Below are 18439 nucleotides of genomic sequence, written 5' to 3' on the forward strand. Positions count from 1 at the left end.
GAATTACACACTTTTGTTCAGCAGCTCGGAACTAGTTTATATCTGAAATTCTGGAGATAGTACAAATTACTTCTTACAAGGACTGTTTCTTGGTTATAAGCACGCTCCTAGGTAGCTAATCAATATCTCAAATTCGGGAAATGGTGTAGATTACTTAAAGGAATTATTTCCTGGTGTAAGTAAACTCTGGGCTCCACTGTTGACAATTCCACACAAATGTTACCTTGATACTTCCATAAGACCCAGGTTACTCACCTTTGCTCTAGGTTCTCCGAAGTTAAATCATAAACAAGACTGACCTCAGTCATTCGGTAACATTTATTGAGCGCTTTACTGTGTGCAGAGCACTGTACGGAGTGCTGGGGACAGAGATGGACTACACATTTCCCACCCACAAAGAGTTTATAATCCAGAGGGGGAGCCCATTGCAAAAATAAATTACGGATATGCACGTAGGTGTTGTGGGGCTAAGTGGAAGTGAATATCAAGTACTTAAAGGGTACAGATCTAAGTGCGTAGGCTATACAAAAGGGAGAGGAAGTAGGGGGCTTGGGCAGGGAAGATCTGATTTGAATCAGATCTTGAAAGTGGGGAGAGCTGTGGTCTGTCATATCTGAAGGGGGAAAGGAGCTCCAGGCCAGGTGACAGGGCATCTTCTTTTGGAAAATTTATTTCTACTTTTCTTATGATCATTAGAAGCATGCACCTTGCCCAGCACAGAGTAAGCAGTCAACAAATACTAGTCCTTGATTATATAATGGGTTTTTTTTGCACCTATTATTCAGTCTAAAAAGAAAAATACTTCACCTACTTGCAAACCAATGAAGGCATTCACTGCAACTGGCAGTCCCATGTCTGCAGATAATGAATAAATACTTTCTGCCATTATGCCCCCAGAGGCACTTTTACTGTTGTTGCTCAAATGACAGAATGAAAGCATCGCTCCACTTTTTTAGCTAAAAGAATTTCTACATTCAGATTGAAAGATTGATAATTCTCTGTTCAATTCCCATTTAATTTTATCCCCATAATGTCTTTGTAAGGTAGGGAGAAGTGAGAATGATTATCTCCATTTAGCAAAAACAGGCCCAGAGAGATTGATGATGATGCTGGTGATGGCATTTATTTAGCGCTTACTATGTGCAAAGCACTGTTCTAAGCACTGGGGAGGTTACAAGGTGATCAGGTTGTCCCACAGGGGGCTGTCTTAATCCCCATTTTACAGATGAGGTAACTGAGGCCCAGAAGTGAAGTGACTTGCCCAAAGTCACACAGCTGACAGTTGGCGGAGCCGGGTTTTGAACCTATGACCTCTGACTCCAAAGCCCGTGCTCTTTCCACTGAGCCACGCTCATTTACTTTGGGTTACACCAATAAGCCAGTGGCAGGCTTTTTTTTTTTTTAAATAATGGTATTTGTTTCACATTAACTGGCTGTCAAACTGTTCTAAACGCTGGGGTAGATACAAGTTAATTAGATTGGACACTGTCCCTGTCCCACATAGGGCTCATAGTCTAGGAAGGAGAAAAAGAGAACCGAGGAACGGAGAGGTTAAGTGACTTGCCCAAGGTCACACAGCAAGCATTTGGCAGAGCTGGAATTAGAACCCAGGTCCTGACTCCCAGGATCGTGTTCTTTCCACTAGAGCGTGCTGCTTCTGGGATTAGAAACCTGTCGCCAGGGACCCGCACCCATGCTTTTCATTTGCTAACACTGCCTTCTTGGATGGACTGAGATAAACTGGGGTCAACACTCAGTACAGTGCTCTCTACACAGTAAGCGCTCAATAAAGTACCATCGACTGAGTCCCCAAAGGAAATCTTACCCCCTAGACAGGAGAACGTTCAGGACGGTCTTGCTGTACCTACCTTCCAGCTATCCATGGCCTCTTCAATGGGGGCTATTATCACATGCTCCTGATTCAAGGGAAATATCAGCTGCTCGGCTGTCCGGTTTTTCAAAACGATCGGATCCCATTTGGTGACTTCTTTTGAGGTTTTATTGTACGCTACTTCCCGGCGAATCTAGAACAGAAGAAGGATTCCCAAGAAGAATGAAAAAGATGGACAAGTTTTCAAACTTGGAGGGATAACTGGATTAAGAAACAGAGTGGTTGACCCTGGGGCACATGACCACAGGAAAGCGAATTGACCTTTCTCTTCAGAGATTACCCGGTTCTCAGCTCTCGCAGACAGTCCCCCCAGATTTAAAACACCCTTTTCGATCTCCTGACGATTGCCCTGGCTTCCTCTCTTCCCAGCGGGTCTCCCGTCCCTTACCGATTCCAATCGTTTTCATTCACGGTCCTTCGTGAATTCACTGACCTGCTCAGTCTGTCCTTTGCTGAGCGGCACATCCACCGTCTTCTTTGATTTGATTCTGTTCAGCTGGTTCCTCACGGGGGCCAAAGAGGAGGAGGATTTAATGGACTTGAGCAGGTCTGAAAGAGCAAGCTTTTCCCTGGTGCCTGCAGAAGCAATAGAAATCTCGGTTCGGGACGGAAAAAGAGCTCGGAGGGGGGACTGATGAAATGTGCAGGGCGGCGAGACTGCTTAACGATCTAGTTGAGTGAAGAGAGAACGTGCAAGGAGTGATTAGTCTCTAGACTGTAAGCTCGTTGTGGGCAGGGAATGTGTCTATTTATTATTGCATTATTCGCTCCCAAGTGTTTAGTACAGTGTTCTGCACAAGGTAAGCACTCAATAAATACGACTGACTAGTCTCGGCCACTAAGCGTGGCTCAGTGGAAAGAGCACGGGCTTTGGAGTCAGATGTCATGGGTTCGAATCTCAGCTCCGCCAAACGTCTGCTGTGTGACCTTGGGCAAGTCACTTAACTTCTCTGAGTCTCAGTGACCTCATCTGTAAAATGGGGATTAAGACTGTGAGCCCCACGTGGGACAACTTGATCACCTTGTATCCCCCCAGCGCTTAGAACAGTGCTTTGCACGTATTAAGCACTTAGCAAATGCCACCATCATTATTATTATTACTAAGAGATGTACATTACACCCCAGTGAGGCCTTCTGTTCCCCTTGCTGGGGCTCAGTGTGGTTGGAAAAATGCTCGCTGAGCAGAGACATTTTTCAGGATAAAGAGCTAACATAAAGTACAGTATTTATTTATTTACTGAGTGCTTACTGTGTGTGAAGCACTGGACAAAGTGCTTGGGAGAAGACAAGTAACAGGAGTCCAAACAAGCTAAATTGTGCCTGGGAGGGAGTTCACAGGCAGGCAAGAGATAATGATAATTACAACTGTGATAGCTATTAAGCGCTTACTACGTGCCAAGCACTGTACTAAATGATGGGTGTAGACACAAGTTAATCAGGTCCCTGTCCCAAGCGGGGCTCACAGTCTTAATCCCCTTTTTCCAGATGAGGGAACTGAGGCTCAGAAGTGAAGTGACTTGCCCAAGGTCACCCAACAGGCAAGTGGCAGAGCCGGGATTAGAACCCAGGTCCCTCTGACTCCCAGTCCCGGACTCTAGCCACTAGGCCACGTTAGGCAGGGGCACGGAGCCGGAGACCGCTGCGGCCAGTCAGCTCGGGGAACAAGTGGACAAGGGGAGGAGCAGCTACCCCAGTGCTCAGAAAAGGGCCTGGCACATAGTGAGCCAGGTAAGCACACAGTAAGGACTTAACAAGAGCCACAATTAAGGGGGAGGCCACGCACTCCTCTGCTCCTCCCGCTCCGGGCCCGACCCTTTGTCAGATGTCTCGGCAGGGCGACCCGCGGGCTGGAAAACGACGCCCCGTGGCTAGCTGCTACGTGGGCAACCACTCGGCTTCTTGCGCCTCGGGGGCTGTCTTACCTTTGCAGCTGACGCCAAACTCGGACACCTCCAGGCCAGCCTCGGACCGCTCAGTCGGCTTGCGGCGGAAGCTAATGCAGAGAGAGGGAGGATTTTTTCGAATGGTTCTGTTTTGCTCACGGGAAAAAGCATCTCTCCCTGCCCTTCAAAGTCTCCTATGCATGCAGTCTCAGCAAGATCCCAAGATGGTCGTCTGCCTCGCCATTATCTGCACTCAAGGAGAGCGATGACAGAGGCCATCCGACCCGAGGGAGGGCTGGGGAGAGCTTAATGCCTGGGAAGGGAGGTGGAAGGCCGAGCCTGGGAGTTGGAAGGTTATAGTAATAATAATGTCATTTGTTAAGCGCTTAACTATGTGCCAGGCACTGTACTAAGTGCTGGGGTGGATACAAGCAGACTGGGTTGGCTCAGTGCAAAGAGCACGGGCTTGGGAGTCAGAGGTCATGGGTTCAAATCCTGGCTCCGCCGCTTGTCAGCTGTGTGACTCTGGGCAACTTCTCTGTACCTGTTACCTCATCTGTAAAATGGGGATTAAGACTGTGAGCCCATGTGGGACAACCTGATCACCTTGTATCCTCCCCCGCGATTAGAAAAGTGCTTTGCACATAGTAAGCGCTTAACAAAATGCCATCGTTATTATTATTATTGTGTTGGACACAGTCTCTGTCCCACGTGGGGCTTACAGTCTCAATCCCCATTTTACAAATGAGGGAACTGAGGCCCAGAAGTGAAATGATTTGCCCAAGGTCACAAAGCAGACAAGTGGTGGAGCCAGGATTAGAATCCATAACCTTCTGACTCCCAGGCACATGCTCTATCCACTACAACATGCTGCTTCTCTGGGTTCTAATCCCGGCTCCGCCACGTGTCCTTGGGCAAGTCGCTTCATTTTTCTGGGCCTCAGTTCCCTCATCTGGAAAATGGGGATTGAGACTATGAGCCCCACATGGGACAGGGACTGTGTCCAACCCAATCTGCTTGTACCCATTCCAGCGGTTAGTACAGTCCCTGGCACATAGTAAGCACTTAAATACTTTCACTATTGCTATTATGGTATTATTATTATTATTGTTATGATGATGATGATGATGGTAACTGAGTTGCCTGCACAAGGTTTTCTAGCTCAGCACCTTTGGAAAACATGACAATCATTTCAAATAAACAGACTGAACTCAGCCCAAACCCAGGTTACCTGGTTTTTCCATCCAGGGAGCTGATGGCCTCTAGGAGTTTCTGATGCTTCTTTCCTCCATCGTTGTCTCCCTGGAGACCAAGAACAAAGAGGATTATACTGTCTTGAAGGCCCAGAAGGGACAACAGAGGAACAGCTGGTCCAGTGGAAAGAGCACAGGCTTGGGAGTCAGAGGACCTGGGTTCTAATCCTGGCTCCTCCACTTGTCTGCTGTACAACCCTGGGAAAGTAGCTTTACTTCTCTGAGCCTCAGTTCCCACATCTGTAAAATGGGGATTAAGATCGGGAGCCCTATGTGGGACAGGGACTGTGTCCAACCCGATTATCTTGTATCTACTCCAGCCATTTAGTACACTGCCTGGCACAAAGTAAGCACTTAAATACCATAATTATTATTAACAAATGTGTCTCCCTGTTTTACAAGTAGGTGATGGAGGGGTGGGGAGGTAGAGGTGTGAAAAAAACATTGGAATAGATATGGGAGTATCAAACGCCTCACCACCCATCTCCTGTTTGGTAGGAAAGGCAGGGAGGGAGGGAGCTACTAAGTGCTCGTTCACTGGACCATCCAGAATCTGCCACACCCTGACCTTGGACAAATCACCTAACTTCTCTGTGCCTCAGTTCCCTCATTTGTAAAATGGGCACTGAAACTGTGAGTCCCATGTGGGACAGGGAATGTGTCCAACCCGATTATCTTGTATCTGCCCCAGGTACAATGCCTGGCACGGAGTACGAGCTTAACAAATACCACAATTATTACCACTGGTAAAATGCTTACACAGCAAAGGTATTTTTAAGTAAAAAGAGCTAATATAAAGCACAGTGGGCTTCGATCAATCAGAGGCATTTATTGGGTGCTTACTATGTGCCAAGCACTGTCCTAAATGCTTGGGAGAGAATAAAATAACAGGGTTGTTAGACAGGCGTCCTGCCCACAGCGAGCTTACAGTCTAGGGGGAGATGGACCTGAATATAAATGAATTATGGATCTGGACATAAGTGTTGTGGGGCTCGGGGAGGGATGAATAAGGGGTGCAAATCCAACTACAGATCCAGGCTCCAGACCCTGCTCCAGCAGACTGCAGGCACCTCACAGCTTTCTCACAGATACAAGTTGATAGAGAAGGATTCTGTCCCTTAGACTCAAAGCGACAGCCTTACAGTTCTTCCCCATTCCCTTCTCGGTGTCCAGCGATAAATTTTGCTGACTGGGCACTCGGGACTAGCAAAGCCATGATCCGTCGCCCAGCTATCCATATGTGAAAAGAACTGTTGTTCACGATTATCTGTGCTCACAAAGATTCGCACGGCACTAAATTTGAAAACTATAAGTTAATAAATTTCAGCATCCGGATATCTTCAAGCAAGTGGACGCTGAGGAATAAATTCTCCCTACCATGTAGAAATGAAACGGTCCAAATGCTAGGTCAAAGTAACATGGAAGGGAGAAACAAAGGGGCCACTTTCACGCTTTACAGCATGGCTTAGTGGAAAGAGCCCGGGCTTGGGAGTAAGAGGTCGTGGGCTCTAATCCCAGCTCCTCTGCTTGTCAGCCGCGTGACTTGGGGCAAGTCACTTAACTTCTCTGTGCCTCAGTTACCTCACCTGTAAAATGGGGATTAAGACTGTGAGCCCCACGTGGGGCAACCTGATAACCTTGTATCTATCCCAGCGCTTAGAACAGTGCTCGGCACATAGTAAGCACTTAATACATTATTATTACTACTATTATTTCATTTATTCATTCATTCAATCGCATTTATTGAGCGCTTACTGTGTGCAGAGCACTGTACTAAGTGCTTGGGAAGTACAAGTTGGCAACATATAGAGAAGGTCCCTACCCAACAGTGGGCTCACAGTCTAGAAGGGGGAGACAGAGAACAAAACAAAACATATTAACAAAATAAAATAAATAGAATAAATATGTACAAATAAAATAGAGTAATAAATACATACAAACGTATCTACATATATACAGATGCTGTGGGGAGGGGAAGGAGGTAAGGCAGAGGGGATGGGGAGGGGGAGAGGAAGGAGGGGGCTCAGTCTGGGAAGGCCTCCTGGAGGAGGTGAGCTCTCAGTAGGGCTATTTCACCTACCTCATCCTCACTGGAGCTCATAGGACATCCTTCCAGCAGCTCCATGTCTTCCTCCTGTTTGCATAACGCTTGCAGGCTGCTAGAAGGCAAGAGAGAAACTTTATCGCAAAAATGTCACTTGGGCCAAAACTGCAAGAAAATCTCCCTCTGCTACACCCCCAACAGCTGGATGCTACGCAAGTCTGAGGGCCTCTGTAAATCTTGGCAACTTACCACAAAAGTTCATTTTTAAATGTCAAAGGTTAGGAATTGGAAGATATTCATTCAACTGTATTTATTGAGCGCTTACTGTGTGCACAGCACTGTACTAAGCACTTGCGAAGTACAAGTTGGCAACATATAGAGACGGTTCCTACCCAACAACGGGCTCACAGTCTAGAGGAGGGAGACAGATAACAAAGCAAAACATGTGGACAGGTGTCAAGTCATCAGAATAAATAGAAGTAAAGGTAGATGCACATCATTAACAAAATAAATAGAACAGTAAATATGTACAGGTAAAATAAATAAAAAGATATCCCATTAGACAGACATGCCACCCTGAGCTGGGTGAGCAGAGATCTGTCAGTGAGTTCATCTCTCTCTCTTCTACTACACCTCTAATGGATTCCTGCGTTCTTCAAGATCATTGAGGTCAAAGTGGTAGGCCTCGGGCTTTGGGGCAAACACCTGGGGATCGTGTCCCCACAGAGGCCACAAATCTGAGGCTCAGCCTAGAATTATATATTATCGATCAGGGTTTAATATTAATGGCCATCTCACCCTCTAGACGGTAAACTCCTTAATAATAATAATAATAATAATAATGGCATTTATTAAGCGCTTACTATGTGCAAAGCACTGTTCTAAGCCCTGGGGAGGTTACAAGGTGATCAGGTTGTCCCACGGGGGGGCTCACAGTCTTAATCCCCATTTGACAGATGAGGGCACTGAGGCACAGAGAAGTGAAGTGACTTGCCCAAGGTCACACAGCCCCTTCCTTCCTCTCCCCCTCGTCCCCCTCTCCATCCCCCCATCTTACCTCCTTCCCTTCCCCACAGCACCTGTATATATGTATATATGTTTGTACATATTTATTACTCTATTTATTTATTTATTTATTTATTTATTTTACTTGTACATAGCTATCCTATTTATTTTATTTTGTTAGTATGTTTGGTTTTGTTCTCTGTCTCCCCCTTTTAGACTGTGAGCCCACTGTTGGGTAGGGACTGTCTCTATATGTTGCCAATTTGTACTTCCCAAGCGCTTAGTACAGTGCTCTGCACATAGTAAGCGCTCAATAAATACGATTGATGATGATGATGATGACAGCAAGCATGTGGCAGAGCCAGGATTCGAACCCATGACCTCTGACTCCAAAGCCCAGGCTTTTTCCACTGAGCCACGCCTTGTGGGAAGGGCACAAGTCCACCAACTCTGCTGTATTATACTCACTCAAGCGCTTAGTACAGCGGCCTGCACACAGTAATTGCTCAGTTAATAGCATTGGTTGGTCGATAAAACCACCCAACCCGGAACTGAGCATCAGCGGTGCATGTTCACGGCTGTTCCTGGAGCATCAACACGAAGAGTTGCATCTGTACAATTCAGTGCATATACAAAATGGGGCTACAACCCCACTGGCCAAGGCCTACAAGTCTCCCTAATAATAACGACATTAATAATGATGGTATGTCAAGCGCTTCCTATTTGTCAAGCACTGTTCTAAGAGTTGGAATAGACTCAAGTTAATCAGGTTGGACACGATCCATGGCCCACAAAGGGCTCACAATTTCAATCCCCACTTTACAGATGAGGTAACTGAGGCCCAGAGAAGTGAAGTGACTTTCCCAAGGTCACACAGCAGACAAGCGGCAGAGCCGGGATCGGAAGCCAGGTCATTCTAACTCCTAGGATCTATCCACTAGGCCACGCTGCTTCTCTCCTATCCGGGAGGGACAAGCCATGGACCACTATGCCCTGACTGCTTTTCCTTTTCCTCCCACTTATTAAAACCCGGAGGTGAGGTAGCAAAAATGAAGCCGCCCCGGAGGAAGGTGTTGGTCGTATATTTCTTGAGCCCAAATCTGGAGATTTTATTCCACGAACCAAAGCAGAGTTTGGCATTCTGCTCCTCACTGTCAATTAAGCATTTACTGCATGTCAAGCACTGTACTAAGTGCTGGGGTGGACAAGATGCAGCAGGGCGTAGCGGATAGAGCACAGGCCCGGGAGTCAGAAGGTCATGGGTTCTAATCCTGGTTCCACCACCTGTCTGCTGTGTGACCTTGGGCAAGTCGCTTCACTTCTCTGTGCCTCAGTTACCTTATCTGTAAAATGGGGATGGAGACTGTGAGCCCCATGTGGGACAACCCGATTTGCTTGTATCCACCCCGGCTCTTAGTACAGTCCTTGGCACACAGTAAGTGCTTAAAAACCATAATTATTATCAAGATAATAAAACTGAATACAGTTCCTGTCCAACACGGGCTCAAAATCTCAGTAGGAGGGGGCAGGGTTTAATCCCCACTACCACTCTGCTGACTCAACTAACCCTTAGGTTCCCCTCTGGTTCCTGGTTTGGGTCAATGACTCGATTCAGCCAGGACCTTTTAGGGCAGAAGTGCTGTGTGGCAGCAGAGTACCCTGGGTGAGACAATAAGTAGGCCTTAACTATAAACATTAAAACTTATCAAAGCAAAAATCTCATGCCCATTCTCCACCCGAGTCTCACAGGTAGTAAAGTCAGGTCATTCAGCGTTTTCTAAACTTGGAAGAACCTACTTGCTCCCCTTCCCAAACTGCAGTCCTCAGATCGATCAGTGGTCCTTTACTGAGTGCTTACTACGTGCAGAGCACTGTACTAAGTGCTTGGGAGAGCACCATACAACAAAGTGGGTAATAACAAGTTCCCTTCCCACAATGAGCTGAATCCATCCTATTATTAGGATTTTGCATTTGTTAAGAGCTTACTATGAGTCAAGCACTGTTCTAAGTGCTGGGGTAGGTTCACGTTATTCAGATTGGACACAGTCCCTGCCCTACATGCAGCCCAAGGTCTGAGAGGGAGAACAGGAATTTACTCCCCATTTTACAGTTGAGAGAACTGAGGCCCAGAGAAGTAAAGTGATCTATCTGAAGTTACGTAGCAAGCAAATGGCGGAGCCGGGATTAGAACCCAGGTCGCCTGACTTCCAGGCCGATGCTCTTCCTGCTAGGACGCGCTGCCTGGGGCAGAAGAGGAGGAAAGAGAGGCAAAGCATAGAATAAAAATACTTGCCTAGTTTAGTATTTGCTTTATACATGAGCCTCTTGGAGGTTTTTAAGAAGGGGAGGTTAAAGTTAATCATTTCTCTCCAGATGGTGCCTGCATCCTCTCTCTCGTGTGTCTCCCCAGGCCTGGGACACACTCTCCAACTTGATTTTTCAACACTGGCACTTCGTTGTGTGGCAGCTTCCAAAATAAAAGCTGGTGAGGGGAGAGTGCTTTAGGGACAGGGGCTATGCACATAGGAAGGGTAAGCTTGTTTTGGGCAGGGAATGTGTCTGTTGTTGTAATGTACATGCCCAAGCACTTAGTACGGTGCTTTGCACACAGTAAGTGCTCAGTAAATACGACTGAATGAACGAGAGTCATGTGCTCACTAGAGATTGTGGAGAAACCTTCATCAGCATCTCTTCACCCGGCAACCTGAATACGCTGCTTGTTCCCATGCTCAGAGCCTGGCTGCATACACGACTACTATTATTACTAATAATGATTGTGGTATTTGTTAAGAAGTCACTGTTCTAAGCGCTGGAGTGGAAATAAGCAAATTGTTCCATGTTGGGTTCACGGTCTTAATCCCCATTTTCCAGGCGAGGTAACTGAGGCACAGAGAAGTGAAGTGACTTGCCCATGGTCGCACAGCAGACAAGTGGCCAAGATGGGATTAGAACCAATTAGAAATCCCAGGTCCATGCAATGTAGCTGAATGTATTTTTCCTGTCACTCATGTTTCTGTTTGATTTACTCTGTACCTTTTGGGATAAAATAATCTCAGTTTGCAGATGAAACAGCATGCTCTAATGGAAGAGCATGGGACTGCTCAATTAATACTACTGACTGAATGAATGAATGAATGACTGGGAGTCAGAAGACCCAGGTTCTAGTCTCACTCCACCATTTGTCTCCTGTGTGACCTTGGGCAAGTCAATTAACTTCTTTGGGCCTCAGTTCCTCACCTGTAAAATAAAGTCTCAGTACTTGCTCTCCTCAGACTAATAATAATAATAATAATAATAGCATTTGCTAAGTGCTTACTATGTGCAAGGCACTGTTCTAAGCGCTGGGGAGGATATAAGGCCATCAGGTTGTCCCATGTGGGGCTCACAGTCTTAATCCCCATTTTACAGATGAGGTAACTGAGGCACAGAGAAGTTAAGTGACTTGCCCAAAGTCACACAGCTGACAATTGGCAGAGCTGGGATTAGAACCCATGATCTCTGACTCCCAAGCCCATGCTCTTTCCACTGAGCCACGCTGCTTCTCTAGGAACCCTATGTGGGGAAGGGACTATTTCCGATCAGTTAATCCATCAATCATACTTCCTGAACATTCGCTGTGTGCAGAGCACTGTACTAAGTGCTTGGGAGAGTACAAAACAGAGTTGGTAGTCATATTCCCTGCCCTTAAGGAGCTTACAGTTTACTGTCCAATCTGACTGCACTTTAGCCAGCACAGTAACGTACTTATTATCTGGTGCTGGGCCTTCCATTAGATCAAAAGCCAGAGGTTGGGGAATCATCCTTTGAAACTCTAGAGTTTAAGCTCCTTGTGGGCAGAGAATATGTCTAAAACTTCTGTTAAGAGCATGCACTCCTAAGCATTTAGTACATACAGTAAGCAAATTCAATTGATTAAAACTCCGTAAAGCACCTAATATAGTGCCCCACATACAACGAAAACTCGATACAACTGTTGAATTACTAACGCTAGGGAAGAAACGAACTGTAAATTGAAGGTGCTATTCCTTCTGCCCGGGATGTTCCCCAAAGTGAGAAGGAGGCGTTGGAAGTGTTACGAGGCAGATCCTGAACTGGATCGCTGTGTCTGTGTAAACTCTTTATGGGCAGGGAACGTGTCTGCTAATTCCACTGTAATGTACTCTCCCGAGCGCTTAGTAGTGGAAGCAGCGTGGCTTATTATATAGACCACAGGCCTGGGAGTTAGAAGGAGCTGGGTTCTATTCCTGACTCTGCCATGAGCCTGCTGTGTAACTTGGGGCAAGTCACTTCACTTCTCTGTGCCTCAGTCACCTCATCTGTAAAATGGGGATAAGCGTGTGCACCCCATGTGGGGCAGGGACTGTGTCCAACCTAAGCTATATTAACCCTGGAGCGTGGAACAGTGCTTGGCACACAGACAGTGCTTAACAAATACCATAATAAAATAATGGGCAGAAACAGGAGGAAAAGAGGTTTTTCAAAGACAGTCCAAAGAAGAGACAGAGACATCAGGCAAGGGTGAAGGATTACCTTGTATCTACCCCAGTGCTTAGAACAGTGCTTGGCACACAGCAAACGCTTAACAGATACCATAATAATAATTCATTCATTCAATCGTATTTATTGAGCGCTTACTGTGTGCAGAGCACTGTACTAAGCGCTCGGGAAGTACAAGTTGGCAACATATAGAGATGGTCCCTACCCAACAGTGGGCTCACAGTCTAGAAGGGGGAGACAGAGAACAAAACAAAACATATTAACAGAATAAAGTAAATAGAATATGTACAAGTAAAATAATGGACAGAAAGAGGAGGAAAAGAGGTTTTCCAAATAAGAGATAGACATCAAAGGTGAAGGGATTACTTTGTGTCTACCCCAGTGCTTACAACAGTGCTTGGCATACAGTAAATGCTTAACAATTACCATAATAATAATAATAACAATGGGCAGAAACAGGAAGAAAAGAGGTTTTCCAAAGAACATCCAAAGAAGAGACAGAGACATCAGGCAAAGGTGAATGATTACCTTGTATATACCCCAGAGCTTAGAACAGTGCTTGGCACATAGTAAATGCTTAACAGATATCATAACAATAATAATGGGCAGAAACAGGAGGAAAAGAAGTTTTCCAAAGGAGAGACATACATCAAAGGCGAGGGGATTACCCTGTGCCTACCCCAGTGCTTACAACAGTGCTTGGCACACAATAAACACTTAACAAATACGACAATAATAACAGGCAAAAACAGGTGGAAAAGAGGTTTTCCAAAGAGCGTCCAAAGAAGAGACAGAGACATCAGGCAAAGGTGAAGGATTACCATGTGTTTACCCCAGCACTTAGAACAGTGCTTGGCACACAATAAGTGCTTAACAAATACAAAAATAATGGTAATAGGCAGAAACAGAGAAGCAGCATAGCTCAGTGAGAAGAGCATGGGCTTGGGAGTCGGAGGTCACAGGTTCTAATAACAATAATGATGGCATTTATTAAGCGCTTACTTTGTGCAAAACATTGTTCTAAGCGCTGGGGAGGTTACAAGGTGATCAGGTTGTCCCATGCGGGGCTCACAGTCTTAATCATCATTTTACAGATGACTGAACTGAGGCATAGGGAAGTTAAGTGACTTGCCCAAAGTCACAGCTGACAATTGGCAGAGCTGGGATTTGAACCCATGACCTCTGACTCCAAAGCCCATGCTCTTTCCACTGAGCCATGCTGCTTCTAATCCTGGCTTCGCCACTTGTCAGCTGTGTGACTTTGGGCAAGTTACTTCACTTCTTTGGGCCTCAGTGACCTCATCTGTCAAATGGGGATGAAGACTGTGAGCCCCACATGGGACAACCCGATTACTTTGTATCTACCCCAGCGCTTAGAACAGTACTTGGCACATAGTGAGCGCTTAATAAATGCCATTATTATTATTAAGAGCTTACTACATGCCAAGCACTGTTCTAAGCATTGGGGTAGATACAAGGTGATCAAGTTGTCCCATGGGGGGCTCACAGTCTTCATCCCCATTTTCCAGATGAGGTCACTGAGGCACAGAGAATAATAATAATGACGGCATTTATTAAGCGCTTACTATGTGCAAAGCACTGTTCTAAGCACTGGGGAAATTACAAGGTGATCAGGTTGTCCCACGGGGGGCTCACAATCTTAATCCCCATTTTCCAGATGAGGTAACTGAGGCCCAGAGAAGTGAGACTGAACCCCCTCCTTCCTCTCCCCCTCCCCATCCCCCCGCCTTACCTCCTTCCCCTCCCCACACCACCTGTATATGTTTGTACGTATTTATTACTCCACCTGTATATATGTTTGTACGTACTTATTACTCTTTTTATTTACTTATTTTATTTTATTAATACGTTTTGTTGTGTTGTCTGTCTCCCCCTTCTAGACTGTGAGCCCGCTGTTGGGTAGGGACCGTCTCTATATGTTGCCAACTTGTACTTCCCAAGCGCTTAGTACAGTGCTCTGCAGAGTAAGCGCTCAATAAATATGATGGAATGAATGAATGAAAGGGACTTGCCCAAAGTCACCCAGCTGACAATTGGCAGAAACGGGATTTGAACCCATGATCTGACTCCAATGCCCGTGCTCTTCCCACTGAGCCACGCTGCTTGTAATAAACACCATAAATACCATTAATATACACCATAATAATAATGGGCAGAAACAGGAGGAAAAGAGGTTTTCCGAAGAGCATCCAAAGGAGAGACAAAGACATCAGGCAGACATCAGGGAGAAGCAGCGTGGCTCAGTAGGAAGACCACAGGCTTTGGAGTCAGAGGTCAGGGGTTCAAACCCCGGCTCTGCCAATTGTCAGCTGTGCGACTTTGGGCAAGTCACTTAACTTCTCGGTGCCTCAGTTACTTCATCTGTAAAATGGGGATTAAGACTGTGAGCCCCCCGTGGGACAACCTGATCACCTTGTAACCTCCCCAGTGCTTAGAACAGTGCTTTGTACATAGTAAGTGCTTAATAAATACCATTATTATTATTATTATTATTATTACCAGGCAAAGGATTATCATGTGCCTACCCCAGCGCTTGGAACAGTGCTTGGCACATAGTAGGCGCTTCACAGATTCATTCATTCATTCAATCACATATACTGAGGGCTTACTGTGTGCAGAGCACTGTACTAAGTGCTTGGGAAGTACAAGTTGGCAACATATAAAGACGGTCCCTACCCAACAGTGGGCTCACAGTCTAGAAGGGAGAGACAAAGAACAAAACATATTAACAAAATAAAATAAGTAGAATAAATATGTACAAGTAAAATAAATAGAGTAATAAATATGTACAAACATATATACATATATACAGGTGCTGTGGGGAAAGGAAGGAGGTAAGGCGGGGGGATGGAGAGGGGCAGGAAGGAGGGGGCTCAGTGTGGGAAGGTCTCCTGGAGGAGGTGAGCTCTCAGTAGGGCCTTGAAGGAAGATAGAGAGCTAGCTTGGCGGATGTGCATGAGTTCAAATCCCGGCTCCACCAGTTGTCAGCTGTGTGACTTTGGGCAAGTCACTAAACTTTCTAGACTGTAAGCCATTGTTGGGTAGGGACCGTCTCTATATGTTGCCAACTTGTACCTCCCAAGCGCTTAATACAGTGCTCTGCACACAGTAAGCGCTCAATAAATACGATTGATTGATTCTCCGTGCCTCAGTCCCCTCATCTGTAAAATGAGGAGCAGCATGGCTCAGTGGAAAGGGCCTGGGCTTTGGAGTCAGAGGTCAAGGGTTCGAATCCCAGCTCTGCCACTTCTCAGCTGTGTGACTTTGGGCAAGTCACTTCACTTCTCTGGACCTCAGTTCCCTCATCTGTAAAATGGGGATTAAGACTGCGAGCCCCCCGTGGGACAACCTGATCACCTTGAAACCTCCCCGGCGCTTAGAACAGTGCTTTGCACATAGTAAGCGCTTAACAAATACCATTATTATTACTATTAAAATGGGGATGAAGACTGTAAGCCCCACGTGGGACAACCTGATCACCTTGTAACCTCCCCAGCGCTTAGAACAGTGCTTTGCACATAGTAAGCGCTTAAAAAATACCATTATTATTATTATTATTAAAATGGGGATTAAGACTGTAAGCCCCACGTGGGACAACCTGATCACCTTGTAACCTCCCCAGCGCTCAGAACAGTGCTTTGCACATAGTAAGCGCTTAACAAATACCGTTATTATTATTATTAAAATGGGGATGAAGACTGTAAGCCCCATGTGGGACAACCTGATCACCTTGTAACCTCCCCAGCACTTAGAACAACGCTTTGCACATAGTAAGCGCTTAACAAATACCGTTATTATTATTATTAAAATGGGGATGAAGACTGTAAGCCCCACGTGGGACAACCTGATCACCTTGTAACCTCCCCAGCGCTTAGAACAGTGCTTTGCACATAGTAAGCACTTAACAAATACCATTATTATTATTATTATTATTAAAATGGGGATGAAGACTGTAAGCCCCACGTGGGACAACCTGATCACCTTGTAACCTCCCCAGCGCTTAGAACAGTGCTTTGCACATAGTAAGCGCTTAACAAATACCATTATTATTATTATTAAAATGGGGATGAAGACTGTAAGCCCCACGTGGGACAACCAGATCATCATCAATCGTATTTACTGAGCGCTTACTGTGTGCAGAACACTGTACTAAGCGCTTGGGAAGTACAAGTTAGCAACATATAGAGACTGTCCAGATCACCTTGTAACCTCCCCAGCGCTTAGAACAATGCTTTGCACGTAGTAAGCGCTTAACAAATGCCATCATTATTATTATTATTATTATTATTATTATTATTATTATTATTATGTGGGAAGGGAGGGCATTCCAGGCCCGGGGGAGGACGTGGGCCGGGGGTCGACGGCGGGACAGGCGAGAACGAGGCCTAACGGTGAGGAGATGAGCGGCGGAGGGGCCATGCCGTAACTACCATTATTCAATCAATCGTATTTATTGGGCGCTTACTGTGTGCAGAGCACTGTACTAAGCGCTTGGGAAGTCCAAGTTGGCAACATATAGAGACAGTCCCTACCCAACAGTGGGCTCACGGTCTAAAAGTTATTTAATAACTTTAATAATAACAGTCTAATAATGGTCATTATTATTATCGTAATTATTATTGTAATTACAATATTTTACAATTGTACTTTACGATTGTAAATGCAATTGTAAAAACAATATTGTACAATAAGTACAATATTGTAAAATACAATACAATTGTAAATACAATATCGCAAAAGACAATATTGTAAAATATTGTACAATAAGTACAATATTGTAAAATACAAAACAATTGTAAATACAATATTGTAAAATACAACATTGTAAAATATTGTACAATATTGTGCAATAAGTACAATATTGTAAAATACAATACAATTGTAAATACAATTGTAAATGCAACATTGTAATACAATATTGTAAAATATTGTACAATATTGTACAATAAGTACAATATTGTAAAATACAATACAATTGTAAATACAATTGTAAATGCAATATTGTAATACAATATTGTAAAATATTGTACAATATTGTACAATAAGTACAATATTGTAAAATACAATACAATTGTAAACACAATTGTAAATACAATATTGTAAAATACAATTGTATTTTACAATACAATATTGTACAATTGTGTTATTGTACAATAATACAACAATTACTATTGTAATAACAATAATTATTATTATTCTTATTAAACAGGAGGAAGAGAGGTTTTCCTCAGAAGAGCGTCCACAGACGAGCGTGGGCCCGGGGGTTGGGGCCTGCAGGCCTCGGGGAGCGGCGGCCTGGAGGTCGGGGTGGGGCCCGAGGGGGACACCCTCCGCCCGCTCGGCCCGCCCGCCCTCACCTTGTGGCGGCCATGGCTGAGGAGGAGGCGACCATGGCTGATGAGGCGGCCATGGCTGAGGAGACGGCTGAGGCGACTGAGGCGACGGGTCCGCTCCGTCGGGCGCCGCGCGTCTACCTCCACCGGAAGTCAAGGCCTCGAGCCCTGCCGCCAAGCGCGCCGCCTGACATAAAGCGCGCCGGCTGCCGTAAAAGCGCGCCGCCTGCCGTAAAAGCGCGCCGCCTGCCGTAAAAGCGCGCCGCCGCCGAACCGCACTTTCACCTCAGGGCTGATGACCGTGATAATGGCCCTTATTAAGCGCTTACTCTGTGCCTAATCATAATAACGATGGCGTTTATTAAGCTCTTACTATGTGCAAAGCACTGTTCTAAGCGCTGGGGAGGTCACAAGGTGATCAGGTGGTCCCACGGGGGGCTCACAGGCTTCATCCCCATTTGACAGATGAGGGCACTGAGGCCCAGAGAAGTGATGTGACTTGCCCAAAGTCA

The 18439-nt window shown here is 45.6% G+C and overlaps 1 protein-coding gene across 3 annotated transcripts in view; it reads right to left on the reverse strand.

Moving 5' to 3' along the window:
- The window catches only part of UTP14A (UTP14A small subunit processome component), a 32525-nt gene extending 14504 nt beyond the window's left edge, over positions 1-18021 (reverse strand). For 2 of the 3 annotated variants that reach the window (XM_038748319.1, XM_038748317.1), the window contains exons 1-6: positions 17952-18015; positions 7108-7186; positions 5006-5076; positions 3814-3884; positions 2325-2467; positions 1869-2024 (exon numbers count right to left, since the gene is read on the reverse strand). In XM_038748319.1, the coding sequence (XP_038604247.1) occupies positions 1869-2024; positions 2325-2467; positions 3814-3884; positions 5006-5076; positions 7108-7186; positions 17952-18004 (573 nt within the window). In that variant the 5' untranslated portion in view covers positions 18005-18015. Of the gene's footprint in view, positions 1-1868; positions 2025-2324; positions 2468-3813; positions 3885-5005; positions 5077-7107; positions 7187-17951 lie in introns of all 3 variants that reach the window. The other variant, XM_038748318.1, reaches the window with a different exon arrangement.
- Positions 18022-18439: the final 418 nt, after the last annotated feature.

Source organism: Tachyglossus aculeatus, chromosome 6, assembly GCF_015852505.1.
Source record: "Tachyglossus aculeatus isolate mTacAcu1 chromosome 6, mTacAcu1.pri, whole genome shotgun sequence".
Lineage (NCBI taxonomy): Eukaryota > Metazoa > Chordata > Mammalia > Monotremata > Tachyglossidae > Tachyglossus > Tachyglossus aculeatus.